The sequence below is a fragment of the Sprattus sprattus genome (assembly GCF_963457725.1).
Source record: "Sprattus sprattus genome assembly, chromosome: 1".
Lineage (NCBI taxonomy): Eukaryota > Metazoa > Chordata > Actinopteri > Clupeiformes > Clupeidae > Sprattus > Sprattus sprattus.
In genome coordinates, this window is record NC_137920.1 from 62,917,152 (window position 1) to 62,940,725 (window position 23,574).

At 43.6% G+C, this 23,574-nt stretch overlaps 1 protein-coding gene across 1 annotated transcript in view; it reads left to right on the top strand.

Moving 5' to 3' along the window:
• Positions 1-230: 230 nt before the first annotated feature.
• The window catches only part of efnb3a (ephrin-B3a), a gene marked incomplete at its 3' end in the record, with an annotated part of 29,780 nt that continues 6,436 nt past the window's right edge, over positions 231-23,574 (top strand). Inside the window, exons 1-3 of the mRNA XM_080848390.1 lie at positions 231-290; positions 795-950; positions 16,609-16,904. Of these exons, the coding sequence (XP_080704516.1) occupies positions 802-950; positions 16,609-16,904 (445 nt within the window). The 5' untranslated portion in view covers positions 231-290; positions 795-801. The remainder of the gene's footprint in view (positions 291-794; positions 951-16,608; positions 16,905-23,574) is intronic.

Consider the following 23,574-nt stretch of genomic DNA (forward strand, 5'->3'; position numbering starts at 1 on the left):
CTTTTCATCTTCCATTGAAACCTTACGACATTCGGACGCAATAAATGGATATCCATTTCCCTATTGAAGATTTGGACATGCTAATTGGATGACCGCTGTTCTGTAGTCGGCATTCACGTTTTGAGGAACTGATTGGGCTACCACCTCTTCAGTTGATAAAGATAACGGCGATATCCTACTCTGAGGGAAGCCTAGCGTAAGGAGTGGAGGGAAGTACGGCGCAACTTGGACAATACAAAGTCGTATGTTTCGGACAGAAGTTATAACGGGGTAATTCATGTTGATCAGCGGTAAGTCAGTTTTATTAAAAATGCATGAGAATGCTGTAACAACTAGGGTAGGCTATCCCAGAGTTAGCAAATGTCGAGTCACTAAATATCATGTGTTAATCTGTAACCGAATTAACATTCATTGTAAAACATTGGTAAATACGGTGGTGTTTGGATAGATGTAACAATTTTGGCACATTTTCTAGAAGGCTTTGGGCTATGCCACACCACTATGTGTTTGGGTTGGAAGACTTGACCTGAACCTTGCAATCGGTTGAACCTTGTAGTAAGGCTATATATGAGAAACGCCATATCATGTATTATAGACTGTTATAGAATTATAGAAGGTTTCTATCATTGTATTCGTAGTCTGATGGGTGCTTAGGTTGCTTTTTGGCGCTTTCCCTGATGTGGTTGCGGAGGTCAAGCCATCTGTGTGCGCTTTGAGGGATTTAGTCAACTTCGCTCTTGATCTCCCGGCAAGCCTTTGTCTACAACGGCTCCCCCTGCCCGCTTGTTTCACAGGAGAACGATGGGAGCAGCGACACGGGGAGTAGGAATGGCCATGGCGCTTTGGGACGGTGCCAATGGATTGGGATTCCTGGTGATTTTTCTTGTGGATTTCCTTGGAACTTCGGCGATTAACCTGGAACCCATCTACTGGAATTCCCTAAACAAACGGTAGGCTTTTTTCTTAAAAACAGCTTGTAAACTAAAATGACCACATAAGCTTTTGAAAATCAATAACTGATAGAATGTGACACCTTAGATATTATCTCCTTTGCTAAGCAGTTGTAGCCCACTTGAACTTATCGTTGTTACTGACTCAACTTTCATTCTGTCAATGTTATAAGTCATCTCCACTGGTAGGTGTCAGATGTAGATCTTACAATTTAAAACTGATGCCACCTGACTGTTTGCAGAACTGTATAACTGAAGAACACACATAGTTGAAATCTACCTCTAATTGAGAGAAACCTTTTAAAAAAATGTGTTGCTCTGACAAGCTGCATTCTTGTTTTGTTTTGGTATTAATGGCTCTGAGGAACTGTAGGCCTTTGTTGATGGTTCATAATGTTGGCTTAATACACACCCTTATCACTTGAGGAAACCCTCTGCATTATGGTCCGTCAACAGTTTGGCAACATTTCCGGGAGTAAAAGACAAGCACCGGTAGCACTATCAGCGTGGGAATGGGATTGTCATCCTGGTCAGACGTTGATTTTGATGTGTTTATGTGTGTGTGGTGGGGGGGACTGTATGCCTGGTGTGTGTGTGTGTGTGTGTGTGTGTGTGTGTGTGTGTGTGTGTGTGTGTGTGTGTGTGAGTGAGTGGTGTTTGCCACGAATGGTCGCCTCTCTCATTAAGGGTCGCGTGCATGTCGGCCAAGGATAAGACCTTTATGCCACTGACCCCTGGAGGGTCTGGAACCCCACGTTGCACGAGAACAGGCTCCAAATCCGCCATGGGTTCCCCCTCCCCACCCGTCCCTTGCGTTCTCTAAAATGTTCCTGCTCTGGGGCACCAGTCCTGCTGGGCCAGAGTCAGAGGAGAGGACAGGAAAGATTGCGTGGAATCGAGACAGACTCACTCAGACAGGGAGAGAGGAGGAAGAGGCCTACAATGTTAACAAGAGAGGGGGAAAAAACAAGGTCCAGTGGCTATCTTTCTGCGGCACACGCTCCAAAGAGACTGAAATGGATGGTGAAATGCAGAAAAAAGAAAGGGGGAGAAAAAAGGCCTAGTGCTCAGTGTTCTCGTGAAGAAGAAAAACACAATCGAATAATCAATCCTCCTCTGGCGAACAGGACAGATGAACAAGATTAGCAGCATCCAGAAGATTACAGACTAAAAGGGACTGCAAGTTCCTGATCGCTTTGGCCATTGTCTCCCCAAGATGTAGACGTACTTTATGGGTCTTCGTGAAGGACAAACAGAGCCACATGCGAAAGGAAAGAAACAAATTGAGTGTCCGGAAATGAGAGATGATATTAAAAAAACAGTAGGAAGGAGGGAAAAGACAGATAGACGCAGATAAGAGATCGGGCGAGAGAAAATTATATGAAGAGGACAAAGGAAAAAGTGGGCGACGGCAAGGCAAGAGAAGGAGGGGTAGTGGATGGTCGGGGGGCACTAAGAGAGGTGTAGAGATGACAGACATGAGATTAATGTATCAAAAATGTAAAGATTGAGACAGAGAGAAAAGAAACAGGCAGGAAAACCCCTGAGCATCTTATCCATATGGAGTGAATGATATCCATATGATAAACTATGTCAGGAAAGTCACTGTGTTGGCCCACAGTCCATCAGGCAGTTGCTCTGCTGACAGATGTCCAAAGACCACTCACACAAAGGGAGTGGAAAATGTCTTGTGCTCCTGTATGTGCGTTTAGTAACACACAGACGTGAAAGGCCGTATGGACACTGATTCCATCCATTAAGGATAAAGGAGTAGTTATTTGCAAGTAAAACTTTATGGTTGAACATCTCTGAAACTCCTGTGTCATGTGTAATTTGGTTTGTGAAAACTAGTACAATGCACCTTCAGGCTGCTGAGAGGAATGACTTCCATTAGATAAAGACTACACAATGAGGGCAGGGGTGCTTTTAGTTTATATGGACGTATACATCTCTTCCTCCAGTCAACTGGAAGTTCTTGAGAGGCGCATTCATGTATGGTTTTTGTCTGCGTGGTTGTGACTGTGTGTGTGTGCATCAATTGGCGACTCTGCTGTGGACGTACAGGGTTATCGGGTTCGAGGGCAGGGAGGCGCACTGGCGTCCAGAGTCGCGCTGGTTTGCACTGGGTAAATGACTAAACGTTTCTGAGTGCAGGCTGTCTCTCTACATCGCTCCGGGGGAAAGTTGTTGTACAACTCTCCGCCTCAAATGCGCATTAAAAATTAATCCTTCACAGCCTGTTCAATATTTAATGAATCAGCTGCTAATTGGCCAAAGATAAAAGCCTGGTTAACTGGGTTAAGCGTTTCGAATTAAAACATTTTAAAGACTGGAAGAAGAAGGCAAGAAAAACAGACATGCCGTGGATGGCAAGCTTAGGCGGGCATTAAGAAAAAGAGGGTGTTTGCGGGTCAAATCCACCGGTCCTTGCGGATGTGCAGTTTGTCAGAAAACATTGTAGTCACTTGCCCATAATCTGCTTTTCAGTTTCTCACCCGAAAAAACCAGAGTGTTTATGTGTTTGTTTGCGAGTGGGTTTATGAGTGTTTGTGTGTTAGAGAAACAGAATGAGAGAGAGAGAGGAGGTGCTCGGCAAACCTTTGTTTGCTCATCCAGCTTTGGCCAAAACTAAACACTTTGCTCCTCCAAACAGTCATTCCCAGTCTGAGCTCGTATTTTTCACCTGATTGCGTGTGGGTGTGTGTCGTGGGACTCAGGTGTACGAGTTCCAATATTGTAGCTGAAGCCTTTGCAGTATGTGTGTGTGTGTGTCTGTGTGTGTGTGACTCAGCAGCTGAGAGAGTGAGGAAAGAAAATGCCTCTGGAAGATTCAGGGTGAGCAAGGCCTCCTGAATTCTCTATCCCTGGATGTTGGCAGATGGGTGGTTTAATGCCAAATGTACGCTGCAATGAAAAGAACAGAAAATACAAAATGAGTTTAAAGATTGGGGTGGATGGAGGAGGGGTTTTCCAAGTTTTTGAGCGAAGGCTATAGGAAAAGGGGATGAAATGGGTTGTACCACTTGACCCTGGTGTTCGTGAGGGGGGGATTATCTCCTATACAACATCCACCCCTTCATTTGGAGCTCACTACCATAAATCAGGCAACAAAGCTGTCTGTGAGGGTATTACCCCCCCCCCCCCCCACTCTTTCTCTGTTTATCCGTCACTAAAATATAAAAACTAAGACAGAAAAGGGCGCTCACTTTTTATTTCTTGATTGTTTTGCTGTTATCGCTATCAAAAAGGAATGATAACAACAGGCATGAAACATAGCAGGAGAACATGGAAACCCAGGAGAGCATTGCAATCGCAGAGGCATTTGTTCTCATTGAAGTGATGTGTATAAATAAGTGTAAAATAGGTCCCTGGTCCCGTAGTCTTCTTCAACCACTTTAGAGAATGCATGGATAAACAGAGGGAGAGTGTAAGAAAGAAAGAAAAAGCAAGCGAGTGTGTGCGGATAGCCAGAGGGAGAGAGGGGGAAAAACATATCATTTAGAGGTTACAAGAATTATACTTGTTGTATTAGGTTGCTCCAAACACAGGCATGCACTTGCTCGCATGACATTTGTCATGAGAACTATCCCTCAGTTTTTGCCCATTTTCATGTCATCCTAATACCCTAAACACAATGAAATTATCTCTCAGATTCAATTTTCTGTTTCAAAGGTGCTTCTCTGGCATGCCATCAAAGCTCTGGCATAACCTGAGAGCTCTGTTGTCGAGCACAGTGTAATTACAGTTTTAAGATTATACTGATGATGGTTTTCAGGTTGGGGGGGGGGGGCATGTGCGGTTGTACTCATCGCGGCCGACAAACCCCAGAGAGATGGGCACCTCCACCCAGTTACATAAGGTGCTTTTCCACTGCTGGAATTTGGGGTTCTTACCAGGTGGTGCAATCGTGTACAGGATTGGCCCCATAATCGGCCATTTCAGCCTTTCAGTTTCCATTGCGGTGCAGGAACTATGGACATACAAGTTACATAGCCTAATATTTTGCTTTCTTCGATCACAACATCAATTTTGAGCATGACAAATTACAAATTATATATATACCCAACGGCGGCAGCAGCAACGCTCTAGGACTTTTCGAATTTTCTGTGCGATCAAAATAACAGATTTTTTGGTGGAGATTTCAAAATATTTGCGAGAAATTTAGCGTTTTTTTTTTCTCTCTCTCTTTAAACCACACTTGATTTTTTTATAATTACAATACTAATTTTATTAAAAATAAATGTCCATCTTAAGGCTGCGAAAACAATTTATTTGTAATTTTTTTGATGATTAGTGACAGCCATTAGTGAATGTTTTAATTCTGATGAAATATTTACAAAGAAGTTGAATGTAAATGAGTTTAACTGGATTAGCAGCCATTTTTTATTTTAAAAATATTATATTAAATTTTAATGATCTAGGTTATATCAAGTTTGTACAATAGTTTAATATGAACAAAAAATATTGATAAGGTCTATTAAATTACTCTTTTCCTTGTTGATCAGGTTTTATAGTACTATGCCCTTTAAGCTCACCTTACAATGATATAAATTCTTAGCAAACTACAACTTTTGACTATCAATAAATTGGAAATGTATGGTATTAAGGCTGTAATGCTAACTATATACTGCTGTGCCTGTTCTGTGTCTCTAAAACAGTCTTTTTTATTTAACTGTAACTATTTCCCACATCCAAGTTCCAAGTTAAACTATGCGTAGTTCTAAACATACTTGTCAAAGTTTTCGGACAGCTTTCAAAATGGCCGCCAGCAAGTGTGAACTCATGGATACCAATATCTGAGAATGCAATTATCTTATTGACTTCAAATTGCAATAACAAGCTATAGCTATAGTTATAACAAGCATATAACTTGGTTAAGACACCATTAATTTGAGCCAAAAACGGTAATGTTTTAATGCGTTTCTGAGCTTAATGGGGTTGTTTACCATTAATCTATTTTGGCCATATACTTCTTATGGCTGATGTGCCGTAAAAGATTTTTGCGGCGACTTGAAACACAAAACTACATAGTGAATAGCCAGGGCGGCTAATGAAAATGGCAGGTGTGGTTTTCTTAGTCTTTCGCATGACTACATATCATCAAAATGAATTTGAGGATGTTACAAAAACAAGATACCTACAAAAAAAAATGACAGAAAGCATTACAAATCTTTTCTTTTATCTTATTATTTTATACTCTGTATTTATGTACTACTGTCTGTCTTCTCTCACACCCGAAGTGACTGTATTGTAGCAAAACCACAAACCTATTAAAAACATATATCAACTTGTGCTACAGCAAGACATACAAATACATTCAAACTGGTTTATCATTGTTGTTCAGATGGGATACTGGTGAAAGTGCTAGTAGGCCTACTATGTGTAGCTAGTCGCTAGTAAGGTAGATTGTCATTCTTCTTAAGACTTGCTTCTAAAGAGCATTTAAAAAGTACCCAAGTGCAACTGATGAAATACTTATATCTTTTGAATACTAATTCAACTTTGTTATGTCATCCGTAGATGGTCAAATAGCAAGCCACTATCTAAGCTGGATATCTTTTTGACAGACGTTTAAGATATATAACAAGGGTGTTATTTTACCAGCTCCCGGTTCACAAACTACTGCCCTTATATTTATGTTTCAGTCACTGTGTTTATATTTGTCAGTTATTTCTCTCTTTAATGGACTCAATGGACTCTCTTGACTGTTAGTCTCTCTCTCTCTCTTTTTCTCTTTTTCTCTTTTTCTCCTTTCCTCCCCCACTGCTGTGTTTCTTTGATAAAGGTTAAGTGGCATGAAAAATTGCTCCATACGCTAAGATAACGGGCGTAGGTAATTGGTAAACATCAAATGTCAAATTATATAAAATAACAATGTCCACGGGACAAAAGAAAACACAAAAAACGAGCTTATTGGGAATGACATGTAGTTATTTTAACAAACTGCTGGAAATGCAGAGTTTCCATCAGCACCTCACATAAACCTCATTATCTCTCATGTCTCAGGTAGGCATGCACTCTTTCACTGTTTAGATGACTATTTTCCTCTCCTCTCTCAAGTCGCTTATTTAAATTCTAGGTCCATCTCTTTCTCCGTCTGTCAGTCCATTCTGTCTCATTCCCTCTTCTCCTGCTCTCCTCTCTCTGTCCTGTGTTCCTCTCCTCCCTCCATCTTGCTCTCTCTCTCTCTCTCAACGCACACACACAGCACACAGAGTCTCTAGCGTTTTATTCAGAAACTTTCAAGAGAATGTGAATCACAGAATTCCCCAGTGCAGGCCAATGTGTAAGAGAGTCGAAGAGAATGAGGAGTGGAGCAAGGAAGAGAGGCAGAAAAGAGATAGACCACAGGGAATTGAGAGGTATATTTCCAGCACCTCCCTCCCTTTCTGTTTCTGTTTCTCTCTCTCATGCACACACACTCTCTCTCTCTCTCCTTCCCTTCCTCTCCGCTTCCCTCCATCGAGTACTTTATCCTCAAAACAATGGCAACGGTATTTATAGCCCCCTCCCTTTCATTTTTAATCATCTCTGTGATTTGGGCTTGATGAGTCTTCATGTGTGTTTTTTGAAGGCCAAGGGGGGTGCGATGGCGGGGGCCTCTCTCACTGCTGGCCCCCCTGTGGCCGCGTACCTGAGGATAGTCAATTAACATGAAGGGCGGAAGGAAACCCATGGGCTCTCGACGAGCCCCACACAAGAGACCTTCGCAGGGGGAGCCGAAGCACCGCAGCGCGGCGTTCGGCGGTCCCGTCGCTCTGTTCACAGCGACGGTTTTAGTTAACCGATGCAAGTGTGTTGCAGGCTGAACCATGAGTCATCTGCCAGAAATGCAGCGGTTATCTCTATGCCCCCCGAACTCATTAAATAACGCCGATAACAAGTCGAAACAACACTCAGACAGCACTTAGGATAAAGGAGCGCGGCACTCAGCGCGGCTCCTAGGGGCCTCAGGAGGCCCTCTGAACCTCCGGACTCTGAGCGCCCGGAGAGCACCATCAAGAGAAAACAAACACTTGCGATAAAAAAAATTGGGATGGCAATTAAAGGAATTAAGAAACAGAGACAGATGGGGGATATCACTTACCCCCCCCCCTTCACTCCTGGTTCGCTGTGACACTGAGCTGAGCCTCAGCATTTGTTCACAGCGCACGTTTACGTGTCTAATTAAAAAAGAGAGAGGAGCACAGAAGTGTCTCCGACGACCACCCATGCCGAACACCAAGAAGGGCCTTCCTTGGGATTTGAATATGCAAATGCTGACTGGTAGCTGAGCATGGATTTGCTAAAAAAGAGGGACTGCCGACACACTCGTTTCCTCTCTCTCCCTCCTGTTTTGACAAGGCCAACATTATCCAAAGCTGGGTGTTTTGTGTGTGTGTGTGTGTGTGTGTGTGTGTGTGTGTGTGTGTGTGTGCGTGTCTGTCAGTAGGTGACAACCTCGGCAATGTGGCTGACATGAAAGCTGGATTTCAGTCACCAGAGATTTAGAGACTGAAATCACTACTTGCTTAAACCAGTTTAAGTACAAAAGTCACTTTCTTGGAAGACACAGTACATCTATGGTTCACCTAAGGTCTCACTTGAACTCCTGAGCAATTTGTAGGCCTATGTTTTATATTTCAGGTAAATTATGGACTGCATCCTAGTTTGCTACCTTCAGGTAAAAGTATGTGAGAACGGCAAAACAAGGTCATGAGTTTAATCACATGATGCTCATAAAATGAATACAGAAATTCACTACGGATACATGTATCTCATGTATACCATCCTGTAAATACACTTTTGTGTTCTAAATCATTTAAATCCTTCAAGGATTTTATTTTGGACCATTTACTCAATTAATATTTAGCGTTCTCTTCTCCAAGTGCTTTCCATCTTTTCCATTTACATATTTTCCAGGTCAACCGCATGTGGTCATCATCCATCTTAAACGAGTATTTAATGTGTTCACTACTGTGGTATTTACCACATGACCCTTTGCCTCTGCCAAGGTTTGGTTAATGTTCTCTCTAATGTCTAATGCAATGAGGGCGTAAGCGCTGCTAAAACTAATGAGCACACAGTTGTTCAGTCATTCAGCGCACTTCTCTAAAAGCAGTGATGGTTATGAATTTAATATTTTTTTTCTTGGATACTGTGGATAATTTGTAAAATTGTTTAAAAAAGTACAAAATTACTAGTTCAACCAAGTTTAGCATCTTAACCATAATTTGCTTAGTCTTTCGTGGTCAACAAGAGAGTTCTTGACCTGACCCTTACACCTTATCACCATCTAAGCAATGAGCCCTTATGATTCCGTAATTGCAAAGGCTTTGTAAGTGTTTTTATTATTATGATGTGTAATACCCTGCGCTATAGGGGGTTACTGCGCTGTCGGCTCTGAGGTATTCGTTTTCAAATGGTACAGTATAGCTCACCTCAAGGTCACCTTAAGTTCAGAATGCCTGTCTGGATTAGTACCCGTTTTCTCAGTTCATCTAATGTTTTGCTTTGTCATCGCGTTGGCGTGTATCGCTGATGGGAGCTTATGGCCACCGTCACTGTTCCCCTGTGAGTTTTTTTAATTAAGTAGACAACCAGGCTCTGTAGCAGGTTTAAACACAAACCCAACCATCAGGAGAGCAATACCTGACAAGGATGAGTGTAGAGGCAGCAGTAGTTTTGTTGCTGTTCGTATACTACAGGCTTACCAGGGGTATTGTCATTTGACTTTGAAATAAATTGAAATTCTCAGATAGATGAGACATTTACTGCATATAGCCATTTAAGATTCGGTGGAACATCTTCAAAATCATTTTTAATACAGTTGTACAGTCTAGTGTACCCCGCTCAAGTCAAGTTCATTTTGGATTGACCCTTTCACAAATTAAGTAGTCTCAAAGCACCTCCACCATATCATTAAATGTTTTATTTATTTATTATTTGTTTTAGAACAATAAGTCAAATAATTGAAATAACCACAAAGCCATCTCTCTCTTTATAGCCCCATTCAAAGCTCAGACCTCTTCCGCTCAGTCTCAGTCTAAGAGAGATGTCACAGAGCTGTCCCATTACTGAAGGCATCTGCGGAACATGTTATTTAAATGGTTGCGGGCTGAAGCCTGACCCGTGAGGTCTGTGCGGTTCACACCCGTAATGTGATTTCCACGGTGCTCCGCTTGGCCAAAGCATGGTGAGTGTTTTTCTGAGTCTCAGGCCACTCTAGGTCAACAAGAAAAGGGACTATGTCTCTGTACGTTTAGTCTCGTCGAACACCCCCCCACCCCTTCATGCGATCAAATCAGACAGTATTTGGGGTGTAGTTTCCACACAATGCGTAATTTGTTGATGCTCTACTTCTGTCACTTCGGTCGCCATTATTTGAGTTTGAGGAAATCGATGAATAGGGGTGTATTTTCAAGAGATTTCAATTTTTTTCTATCACGGGCTCTCTTTTGTGAAACGGTTTCCGGAGCGCAGGCCGATCTCTCTAATCAGTCATGTGAATTGCACGCACTGCGATCACAGCGCCGGCCTTCAAACTTGTTCTGTGCTCAGCATGGTAGTTTCCCTCTATGGGATCTCTGTAAAAGCAGTCGAGCATTTTTGGAAGTACATTCAGAATATGAAAGACGGACTACCATTTTTATCTAACCTACTTTCAGCCGCGCAAGCAACTGTGTACAATACAGCAGAAATCACGCCCAATTACGCTTAATACAATTGGACTTCATTTCACAGCATTTCTTAATATCACACAAATCAAGCAGGAAAATAATTATTTTGATATACCATATCAGATAGTTTTAAAATATAAAATTAAATAAAAGTGTGTAATACATTTCGCAGAAAGCAAGTAAAATCCTGTAAGAGGGATGGTGTTTTTGTTAAAGCCCTTTTCATACAGTCCTCCAGCCTGGATTGCCAGCCATCTGTTCAGCAGTGAATCTGGAGTATTGCTACAGTCCTCATTAAGAGGCCACACTCACAATATCCCTTTGTATCACTCTTAGCATCCACAAAATCCTTGACGCTAAAACTGCCTTCGAAAACATGAACGCCAGTGATCTAAACAACGTTAGTTTTGGTGTCAAGCTGAAAGGGGCAAGAGCACGAACCACATAAATGTACTTTTTCCTCAGTTCCAATGTCAACAACCCTCTGTAACATGTGATGGACTCTCCCATTTATGGAACCCAGCTGTCATAACGCACTAGAACAGCAAACAACACTCCGGAATTCTAAAAAATTCCTTTTGCATGTGAGACAGTATGAGGCTGAAAAAAACAGCGAAACAGAAAAAGAAGAGCAAGCTTTTGCGTACAGCGCTCCTGGTGCAGCGATGCACCGTGAGCTTTGCACTCCCAGAGCACTGCTTCACGCAGCTGCTTCATGCGAGTTTGTAGCGACGGCCCCGTAGTCATCCCAGCACTGTCGTTCATGCAGAGCCCATTATAAAAGAGACCTCAGTGTAGCTTTAGGGGGAGATGGAAGACTGGGAGTGAATGCAGCACTCACACAATTCAGCCGTATGGTCACGGAGACAAGAGCAGACACGGGGTGAGTTTACCTGCAGCGGACAGAGTTGGTTACCGAACCAGAGTGAGACATTGTGTGCACGCAAACTGCCTTGATGTATTCAATTCAAGTTTATTTCACTTATACACAGAATAGAAAGGCTTCCAGTCTAAAGAGTAGTTTGGGATAAAGTCACGATACATATATACATTTTAATAAACCACCTTCAGAAATAACAAACACATAGATGAAATGCAAAAAATAACAAAGACGAAAAATTCAAACCTACAGATCCTTCTTCAGTCTAGTAACTTGCCCAACCCCCAGCTCCCCTTGCTCTATACTCAACAACCCATCACATGCACACACGCACACACACCCCAGTCTAGCGTGGAGCCACAGTGTTTTTGGCATAACATGTCATGCCCTCTTCATTATGCTCTGAACTAGATGAAAGCCTTCAGGCAGTGAGGGCCACGACCTGCAGCTCTGTGTTTATGAAGTCTTAGGGAGAGGCACTAAATAAGTAGTGTAAGATCCTCACCACAATTATATACATAATGTCAGTAGACCATATATAGATATATATCATATATTATATAATGTATGCTCTTAATGCATATGGTCGGGATGTTCATAATATTTTGGGGTTAAAGACTGTTTGTATTTGTTCTGATTATTCCTCCTCATTTTTCTCCCGCAAAACCCACTGAGCAGTACAAACTGTGGGTTGCACACGCACCAAATCTCCACCATAGATTCCAAACTGGTGCATCTTCTCAGGCATATGAAATTACAGACTTTCGCTCGTAGGGGGCATTGTAATAAGAACATGTCTGATTTGCTCATATCTCGGGGACCATAGATCTACCACATCCATTCACTCCCATTTTTATCAGCCAGATTTTTTAGCCATCTTCAAAACTTGACAGGACTTGGGGCGCTTCGCAAATTCTGTGTGGACCCCACAATTGGCGCTTGCGGCTGTGTTTTAATGATGTATTTTGTCCTTGTCCTGATGTCCTTGTCCTGACGTCTTTGTCCTTGTTAATCTCAGAGTGTTTTTTTTTTACAAAATCTACAAGCCATAATATTAAACTAGATGTTATTTCAGAAATTAAACAAGAATTGTCAAGAATTTGCAGGGGTGCAAAGGAAGATAATTCTCTGTATAGACAATTGAACTATTCCCTCTGTTGTTTTAGTGTACTAAGTACATCGTAGCACCATAGTGGAGTGATGCTACTTCAGAATCGCTATTAACAGTGTTCCATGGAGCGCAGCAGAGGTCTTCCGTATCCAGCCTGTTTGAATAACTAGACTGTTTTGCCTTGCCAGTACCAATTTGTTCAGGAGGCACTCAGTTTGATCAAAACTGCCTGAAATTCTACAGGAAAATCCCTAGTTGGACTTTCCATTTCCCCGGCTTTCGAAAGACTGAAGAATGTGTCATTACATTTCGCTTTTGATAAAAGTGCCTGTCGAGTGACTAAATATAATAGAAACCTAGTGTTTCGTTTTTAAGTGAATGCCTGCGGACCTCCTCAGGAGCCCCTGTGGTCCGGACGGGTGGGCCTGAGTCGCACTCGCGGCTGCAGGTTTGAGCAGTCGACAGGCTTCGGTGCCACGGCTGCTCTGGGGAGCTGTTTCAGGCCTGGGCCCACCCGTCTAGGAGGTGATTACGCCGGGCAACCTGGGAAACTTGGAAAGAAGCCTGTGGAGGAGCCCAGTAAATATGTGCTCCCTTAACGCACGCACGCACGCACATACACATACACATACACACACACACACACACACACACACACACACACATACACATACACACACATACCTTTTTTTAAAGAAAACCCCAGAGGGTGGGATAGTACTTTAACACAAATAGCATTGAGTTCACATTACTCATAGAACTGGTCTGGCAGGCCCCAGAGCCCAAAGGGGCAGACTAGTTTGACTCTTTTTTTTATTTTTTTATGGATAGCCACAGAAAGAGCCGTGGGCACTGCATCTTTGGATGCATACATAACGCTCCCTCAGCCACCATCCATGGCCATCACACTCGTGTTGAGGTTTACCCAAACGTCCCCTGATGGTGTCCTCTTATGCCCCTGCCACAGCCAAACTCTCCCATGACTCTTTCCTTGCCGTAATATGTTGTTGGTCCGTCCTCACGCATCAACGCCTCAGATTAGTCAAGCTGTACGCCTGATACTGCATCCATGACGAGAGCTGAGAGTCCTCCATAAAGAAACCGTGAGAACTACCTTTACATCCCTTTACATCCTCAAGTCAGCTGAGGGGGAGGAGAGCAATGAGGCAGCGCTGTGGTTTCAGTGAAGATGACACCTTTATGTCTGTTCATGTACGTTGTGCAGAGCCTCTGGCTCTCTTTAGGTGTGTGAGTCAACGCTAGTGGAGGCAGATGTGCGTGCGTGCGTGTGTGCGTGTGTGTGTGTGTGTGTGTGTGTGTGTGTGTGTGTGTGTGTGTCTGGCACGCTGAGGCATTTTAAGAGGTGTACTACAGCACTACAGTAAGGTTCCTCAGTGTGCTGCTGTGTGCCGGGAGTCTGCTGAGTGTCTGGATTAAACAGGGAAGTGCAGTAGGGAGAGGAGAGTGCAGATACCTGTGGAGGGTTACACACACACACACACACATACTCATGTGATGACTCTTAGAGTGTATTTGTACTGGTTAAACAAAAAGGTGGAGAAGAGAGAGCAGTAACCAATGGAGGCTCTCTTTCACACACACACACACACACACACACACACACACATACATGCATGTTTACACACATTCATACTCATGTAGTGATTCTCAGAGTGTCTTGATGTCTGGTTGAACATGTCAGGGGGGATGAGGAGAAAACAGGTACTTGTGGACAGTTTCCCTCTCTCTTCCACCCACACACACACATGTGCGCACACACACACATGATGATCTCCAGAGAGTCTGAGTGCTGGTGCTGGCTGAGTGAGTTGTCATGTCAGAGATCTCAGAGCGGATATCTCGGAGGAGAAGGAGAGAGAGAGAGCAGGTAGCGCTAGACTTTTTAATCATATACAGCTAATCCAATACACAGTGAGATGAAGCAACACTCCTCCAGGACCATGGTGCTACGTAGAACAACACTGAGCTACATGAGACTACACAGAACTTACTAATACTACATAGACCTACACAGGACCACATAAAGTGCATGTGTCCAAACATGTCCAAACAGTGCAAGGCAGTATAATATGTACTGAGGTAGGTCCAGTAAGGGACAGGGCAGGGGCGTCCAGTACCAGGTGGATAATAACCCCTTCATAACCGGTTGTGCAAAAATATAACAATATAATAGTTAAAACTGCTGTAAATGTAAAATTAACATACTATGACACTGTGTATTTACTATGATAAATGCAGTGTTGGCAACTAGAATGCGCTTATAGAGGCTTACACACACAGAGGAGGAGATGAATGCTGAAGGGGTTAGATGTGGGAGTGTGTGCGTGTTTGCACGTGCATGCATGTGCTTTAGAGGATGACGGATCAGAATAAGCCGTCTTGAAAACAGTTATGCTCATGCCTTGAATGTGTGTTTGTTGTGCATCGAGGACCACTGGTCAGGTACTAACATGGTGCATACGAGTGACGGTTAGAGCTTTTTTCTTTTCTTTTGGTGTGCTTGTATCTGCTTTGTGTGTGTGTGTCAGGTGTTCAACTTGTCATGTGATATTTCCTATGTACTTTCTAGTCATGTGATATGAAGCAGGATCTCAATAAATTAATATTTCTAGTGAGAAGTACAACCCGAGATCCCTCTCTTCTCTCTTTCTCTCTCTCCTTCTCTCTCTGTCTCTCTTCGACATTGTATGTCTGTCTTTTCCCTCACTCTCTCTGTCTGTGTCTGTCTCTCAGGTTCCATCTCCCATTGTGTGTGTGTCTGTCTCTCTTTCTCTCTCGGTCTCTCGGCCCTCTTCCTCTGTTTTTTAAAGGCATCTTTATGTGTCGACATACGTCTCAGGTTAATTCCTCTCCTGCCTGTGTGCGCCCGCTGAGGCGAAATGCCACAGCATTCTCTGGGTGTTAAAAACCCCTCACTAGAGGGCATGGCAAACGCTCTGACTGCTCTCTTTATCTCCGTTAAGGGTAATTTCCGCGCCAGATCAGCAGACACCCCACACCCCAGCCCACACCCCCAGTAAATGGTCCCACGGTTACGCAAGGGCTGAATGAGATGGAAATGTCAGCCTGTAAATTTCTGTTAAGCACACTGAATTGAATGGAGTCGAAAATGCCACGCTACGCCTTTCGAAGGACAAGTGTGAGCCTCAGCATTCATCGCAGGAGCTCCATCGATTCTTTATATATTTCTAATGTACTGTGTCTGGTGAGGTCCCACAATGCCAGTTTCTACATTAAGAACTGAATAAACTGGACTTTTCAATGTGGCAACAACACGGCCTCACATTGTTGAAGTACAGATTTCCCATAATTTGTGTCTTATCTGGTGTTTTTAGCCAAGGCTTCTTATTGTTTGTTTGTTTGTTTGTTTTTTATTGATTTTATTTATTTATTTACGGAATCATTATTGATTTCTGTTCTCCAGTTTTAATTGCGCTCTTGTCAGTGTGTTTGAGCTGAGTCACTCTCTAGGAGGGCCTCCTTAATGATAAAATAATGTGCCGAGCCTCAAGGGTTCTCGATTGCCCTCATCACACTCTTGCACACCCACACACTCATCATTCGGTTTCTGGCTTTATTTTTTTCTCTTTCACACACTCTCTCTCTTCTCACACACACACATGCACACCACTCATCATTGGCTTGTCTTGTTTTAATATTTGTGTCTTTATTACGCTCACACACACACTCTCTCACTCTTTCCAACACATACACACACTCTCACACTCATTCTACACAGCCTGTTGGCACCAAGGGGGTGTGTATGTGTCTCCAAAAAAGCAGCTTGATGAATAAAAGAACAGCTTCAAAGTCAAACACAGCAGGCTGTCTGTCCAACCCAAGAGTGGGGTAAATATCACTCTGCCAGTCTAGGTTTCCATGGAAATGATCATTACCTAACGCCTCCCACTTTTCCCTTCTTCCTCTCTCCATCTCTCTGGCTCTGTCTCTCTCTTTCTCTTTATCTATCAATCTGTCCGTCTTCAGATTTGGAGATGAGAGGGGTTACGTGCTCTACCCCCAGATCGGCGACCGCTTGGACCTCATCTGCCCGGCGTCGAACCCGCCCGGAGCGCGGTCCACGGGCGAGTACGAGTACTACAAGCTGTACCTGGTGGCAACCCGCGAACAGGCGGACCGCTGTGAGGTGATGGGCCCCCCCAATCTGCTGCTCACCTGCGACAAGCCCAACAATGACATGCGCTTCACCATTAAGTTCCAGGAGTTCTCCCCAAACCTGTGGGGCCACGAGTTCAAGACCCTGCAGGACTACTTCATCATCTGTAAGCACGAGCTGGGGGCACTGGAAGCAGGGGTGGAGGTTAGGGGTTAGAGCAAACACAGAATGTGATACTAGGCTCTCTTAGCGGCACAAGAGTTTCTGGAACTTGCCAGCAACTAAAGAAATCTTGTGGGGAACAGAATAGATTGTGAGGAGACAGGTGAACTTTTATTATCAGGTTTGGAATAATTTGGGATAATTTGTGTTTGGGAGTTGGCTGAGAATGTAAGTGTGTGTGTGTGTGTGTGTGTGTGTGTGTGTTTAAGAATGAAAGAAAAGCTGAAAGGAATGACCATCTCAACTTACATATTGTTGGCACCCAGCGTGTGCCTCTGACAGCTTGTGAAAAGGAATAGTCCTAATTTCCCATCTTACTGAAGGCAATTACTGTATGTTGTAAATTACATTTGCCAGTGTACAGTTAATAACCTATCTGCCACTGAAAGTCGATAGAACCAGGGGAAGATCATGTCGGGCCCGAGGTCGTTCATTTTTCCTGTAATATACTGAGGCATACCTTCATACCCTGGTGGAATCTTGATAAATATATATATATTGGATCTGTTTGCCATTCGTTCTCAAGCCTCTATCTGCTTAACATTTACCAGTGAGTGGCCTGGAAGCTCTGGAACCTTAGGAAAGTGTTTTCACAACCTTTGCAGTCAGTAAGATGGGGAGAGGGGAAAAAAACAGATAGCGTTTGGGGACGGTGCGTCGCACGTGTGTGTTTTTGAGTGTTTTTCCCGCAGGGAAATCACTTTTAATTAACCTATCTTGGCATTTGATAATTTATACAATATGCCAGTAATGAGTTGGCTTGCAGAGACAGAGAGAGAGAGAGACACGGAGGGAGGGAGGGAAAGTTACATTTTTTCCAGACCTCTGGTTTCCATTTTTGCATAAACATGTAAAGGTGGTTTGTGCACTGAGGCTTAATTGCCTGTAATGGGCTGTAATGTGCTTAAGGGGGCGAAACAGAGAAAGAAAATGATTGGACGAGGGCAAACCACCCCAACTCAGCCAAGGTGCCACTGGAATTAGGGGCAGGCAGGTGCGTGCGCTTGTGTGTGTGTGCGTGCGTGTGTGTGTGTGTGTGTGTGTCAGTGCATACACATACAGTTAATGACTGTATATGTCTGGACATTAGCCTCTGCAGTGTGTGTATGTGTGTGTGTGTGTGTGTGTGTGTGTCCATACACTGATTGTGTGTTGTAGGTGTATTCTTGGAAATAGCCACATATTTACATTGTGTGTGTGTGTGTGTGTGTGTGTGTGTGTGTGTGTGTGTGTGTGTGTGTGTGTGTGTGTGTGTGTGTGTGTGTGTGTGTGAAGGAGAGGGTGTGTGAGTGTGTACAACATGTCTGCTGCAGGCTTATGTGAGTGTTTGTGAGTTTGAGGCTTGGCTCGAGGTTCTGTTTGTCCTGTGTGAGATCACAGAGTGCATTAGAACTTGTGTAGCGGTGCTTGCAGCTTTTCTTTTCTGTGTGTGTGTGTGTGTGTGTTTGTGTGCGTGTGTGGCTTGCGTTTGCATTTGTGTTTGATGGCTCAGCATGCAGACGGCCCCAAGAGGGGCCCCTCTACCAGAGTCCCCCCAGCACCGCGCACCGTTGCTCCATTGTCAAACAAAGCATGCCGATCACATCAAGCCAAACACACACAAGCTTAATTATTTACCAGGAGAAAAAAGGTTGCTTCCATGTTTCATTTTCTCTGTGTGTGTGTGTGTGTGTGTGTGTGTGTGTGCGCTCTGCAAGCATTTTTGGGATGGACGAGCCCATTGAGTCCATTGTGATACTGGCTCGTGAGTGTGTATGCCCGTGTGGAAATATTTGGACGTTCTAGTGTACAGTGTGTGTGTTCGGGTGGGTGTCATACTGTATCAGTGTGTGGTGTAAAGAGACTTTAATTATTTAAAAGTGTGCACTGGTTTATTCATCAAGGTTAAGTTGAAATAACTCACTAAATCAAGCGTGTTGTTTGCCCCTGAAGGTGTGTGTGTCTGTGTGTGTGTGGCTGAGAGAATGAGAAAAAGAGAAAGCAAAGGAGACAGAGCAAGCTTGTCTGTCTTGTCCTGTCTGATGTCTTTAGATCGACTTGCACATTTTAAAAAGGAGGGAAAAGGCGGGTGAATGAGGTGAACGCACCTCAAGACACCAGAATCCCCTTCTGCCACTGCTGCTGTATTTGTTTGTGTGTTTGTTGGTGTGTTTGTTTGGGGGGAGTTTGTGTGCATGCGCAAGGGCATGCGCGCGCATGAATATGGCAAGATTGCTGTGTAGTGACTGTGAGTAATATAAAGTGACATGTCGCCTACCCAATCTAGGTCAGCAATCAGAACTGCACTGCATTACAGTGTACTCTGTGTGTGTGAGTGTGTGTGTGTGTGTGGGTGGTGTGTGCGCGCCCGAACATCAATGTTTATGGGTTTGTCTGCGTTTCAGCTCTGCGGGTCCTGCATGTGCCTGTCTGTGTGTCTGTGTATGACTGTGACACGGCTGTGTCGCAAGAATCTGTATCTCAGAATATCTTTGTGTGTGGGTGTGTGTGTGTGTTTGCGCTGATTCAGAAGTGTGCAGGTTTATATGTCTCGCTGATAAAGGTCATGCTGTAGGACTCCTAGACTAATTGGATAGAGAAGGTTTAACACAGCGATTCATTAACCTTCTGGCTGCTCCAGCTGCTCGCAACACTCCCTCACTCTCTTTCTCACACACACACACACACACACACACACACACACACACACACACTCACTCACAGGCTTACCTCTTCATATACATGCTCAAACACACATTCACACGGGCTCATTCTCTTTCACACGTCCTCACTCACTCATGCACACACACACACATACACACACACACACACACACACACACACCCACATACATACACACACATACACACGATCACTGTAGAATTAACCTGTTTCAAGCTTCCTTTTGATATCAAAGTAATAACCTTCTACAATAAAGTAAGTAAGTAAGACTTTATTTATATAGCACATTTCGTACAGGAGCTGCAGTTCAAAGTGCATTACATAAAAACAATAAAAGTAAGCAGCATGAGCAATACATGGAGTTAAACCACTTGCGGTCATCATCCAAGCAAAACTGCAAAAACATGCTCCCTCTCTCTGTCTCACACACGCACACACACAAACACACACATACACACACACACACACACACACACACACACACACACACACACACGGAGAGCATACAAGTATGAAGGCCCTTTGACAGACAGACATTTGCGTTGAGGGAGATTACAGTGTTCAGGGGGGATTTGGGGAATTCTCTTGACCAGCTGTTCACTAGAGACAGGGAGAGGGGGAGAAGAGAGGGACAGAGCAGGAGAGAGGCGATGAGAGAAAGAGAGATAGAGAGTGGAGGAGAAAGAGAGATAGAGAGTGGTGGAGAAAGCTGTGAAGACGAAGAGAGTGCAGAGGAGAGGAGGACGAGGCAAATGTCATCCAACTTCCAAAAACACACACGAACTCTGAAATATATATGACACTACGCTCTGAACAGCAAAAGCCTATTCACTTATTAACATGTTCACACAGCAGCACTCCCTCGCAGCACGTACACTCACCCGCTTGTTCTTTTGCAAACACAACCCATTACAATGCAACACACTCATAGCACGCTAATCATACCTTCCAGTACTACCTGACACAAACCCACTCACACATTTACACACATAAACACCCACCAGAGTGTTTCAGCACGCCTGCCAGCGTTGGCAATGTCGACTCAGTGGGATCTGTTTTTCATGCCAGAGGCTTTAGCTCTCGCCATGGCGCCGGCCACCCGAGCCAAATCTTAACAGTCGCTAAAAATGCAGCACAATGTGCGAACGAGGGGGTGATTCTCATCATGTCCGCGGGGGAGGCGGCTCTCCCCTGGTCAAGTTTTAAAATCCGACACAGACGTCTCAGGGTGGCACAGAAGGCTAAGGTCTTGCTACATTGTCAAGCGCTAAAAAGAAAAAAATGTCACCGCGGGAACATGAGAGGAGTTCACCTCAGCAGGACTCTCCGGGATGTCCGTCAGAGTTTTATCACAGAGAATTCATTACCTGCTTCCCCCTTAGTACCCGTCTCATTAGTTTAATTTGATTCTCAGATTGTTTCCTTTTTATCTTGTCGTTTTATTCTCACTTGCTCACTCCCTCCTGTCTGAACTCAGCCCTGTCATCAGGCCTTTCCATCATTAGCGACACACGTTTGATATGTGTCATTAAGCGGCTAATTACGATCATTAACTCTGCAAGAAAGAAAAGCAGGAGGCCTGCTAGCCTTACTGCTGCTCCCGGGGTGGCTAGTCTTCGAGGCGGGATTGCGCATAACCATCCACCCGCATCTAAACCATATGGGCATCGAGATCAGAACTGCTGGCCATTTGGCTGCCCTAAGCAGAACTGTCCCCCAAAATAATAAATAATATTATAATATTTATAGTGGAATCTCTTGGCACAATAAATATAAACCATTGAAAAAATACATAAATGAACATCAAATAAATGTCAATTAAAACAACTAAACAAATACATGTGTGAGGCATATATGTTTATATGTATAGGGCCTAGAATCCAAGCTGCACAGATATTCTCTTCTTTATTCAGTTGTGATTGCAACATATTTAGCTTACTGTAAATACGTTTAAAAATATTCAGTTAAAAAGAAATGTCTTCAATTGATGGTGTATGAAAACGTATTCATGAATGATGAATGGTAACTTTAAGGTATTTGGTTTATGCTACATTCTCATATTTTGACCTTTTACAAAGATGATACAGTATATGGAAGGACCGCTTTCGGTATATTTGGTTAGGAAGTGTTCATCAGAGACTGATCCGTAGGCTGCGGACAGTAGGCCGATGTGTTAATCAGTCATAGAATATAGCACACACTCATTTACTATTTTGCCTCATTACTATTTGACTTGTAACATTAGATAGATAGATAAAGAGATAGATAGATAGATAGATTGATCTATTATTCTATTAATTGATCTATTAATCCCGGAAGAAATTTAGGAAATTAAATTAAATCTAGCCAATAAGATCTTTAGCTTTCTTCTATTAGCTAAGTAAACTTGGACATTTCTTGCCTGGTATGCATGCCTGTGTGTACGCTAATGTTTTAGTATTCAAGAGATGCAATATCGTCATCCAGCATTTTTTCTCTCTCTCTCTCTATTCTCTGCTCCCAGCTCTGATTTCCTTCCCACCATGTCTTTCGTAAATTGTTTCCTAAAGTCTTCATATCGGCACCATACAAGGGACGTGTTGGTGGCGCAATCAAAACAAACCACTTTGGTAGCGGAGGGGGCACCACAATCCTTCATGTGATTGTTTCAGGAAAATATAGAGTGCATTGCCTGCGTTGGTTTAATGGTATAGTAGAAAAAAGCTGCAAATAGTCGATTATTATCTATTTAAATTTAGTTTTCTGTATTTATTTTTTGGTGCCCCATTGGTGTGCATCGTGCCCTACGCACAGCGTGTGACCTGCCTGTACATAGCGGCGGGCCCTGACCAAGAGAAAGCGCAGAACAACTGGCCTCTCGGAGGCTTGCTGCTTGGTTAGAGAGCTGGAGAGACCTGTATCTCACTAAGTGGCTCTCGGAGCAAACGCCAGTGCTAATTGAGACGTTCTCTAATCAGACTTAAATGAGTGCATGGCTACCAGGGTGGCCTCTACGCAGGAGAAAGAGAGAGACTGGAAGAGAGAGAAAAAGGCTATTAACACAGTTGAGTTTGAAGAGATTTTGACTGTGAAAATGGAGCAGATTCTGGCGCATGTATGTGTGGACATGCACTTTTATAAAGACACAACCGCAGGTTAATCTGTGGTTTGTAGAGACATAACGGCCACCACAAATGGAGATAATCTCTCTCTCGCTCTCTTTCTCTCTCCCTCTCTCACGCTCTCTCTCACTCTCACTCATTCTCTCTCTTTACTTTATTCTCCCCTGCCTCTGCTTACTCTGTCTGCCTCTCCCTTTCTCTATTGCATTCCTCTCTCTCCCTCTCTCTCTCTCTCTCTCTCTCTCTCTCTCTCTCTCTCTCTCTCTCTCTCCCTCTCTCTTTATCCCTCCCTTTCTCTCTTCCTTTTCCCCTATGGCTGCACGCTGACTCAGTTGTCAGAGGGAGTTATTGCGGCTGGATGCTTCTCTATAATGTGTCTTTATTTTGTGCTCTTTGTGAAATAGGGTTGCGTTGTGGGGGTGGGGCCTTTTTTTCACTCTTTTTTTTTTTCTTCTCCTCGTTCTCCCTTCCTTTCTTTCTTTCGTTCTTTCTTTTTTTTTTGCATGTACTCGAGGGGAGATGAGGCCTTGACGACGCTGTACTCTGCACTCTCAAAGCGCAAGCGTGTCATTCTCCTTGAGTGACAGTGCAGGCATCCGTCTTTGATGAGAGTATTAATGCATGATGGGGCTGTTGATCACACACACACACTCATTTATGTGCGAGAGTCTGTTCCCGAATGACATGTGGATCTGTAAGTGTGAGAGATATGAATAGCTGTCAAAAGTCATAAGTCATTTAGTAATTTAGTGAGGAATCAGCCGTATAAAGAACAGATGACAACGTGCTGCCAACCCATTTTTAAAGGCTTGTAATGAACAGACGGACATCAGTCTGAAGGGAATTTGATGA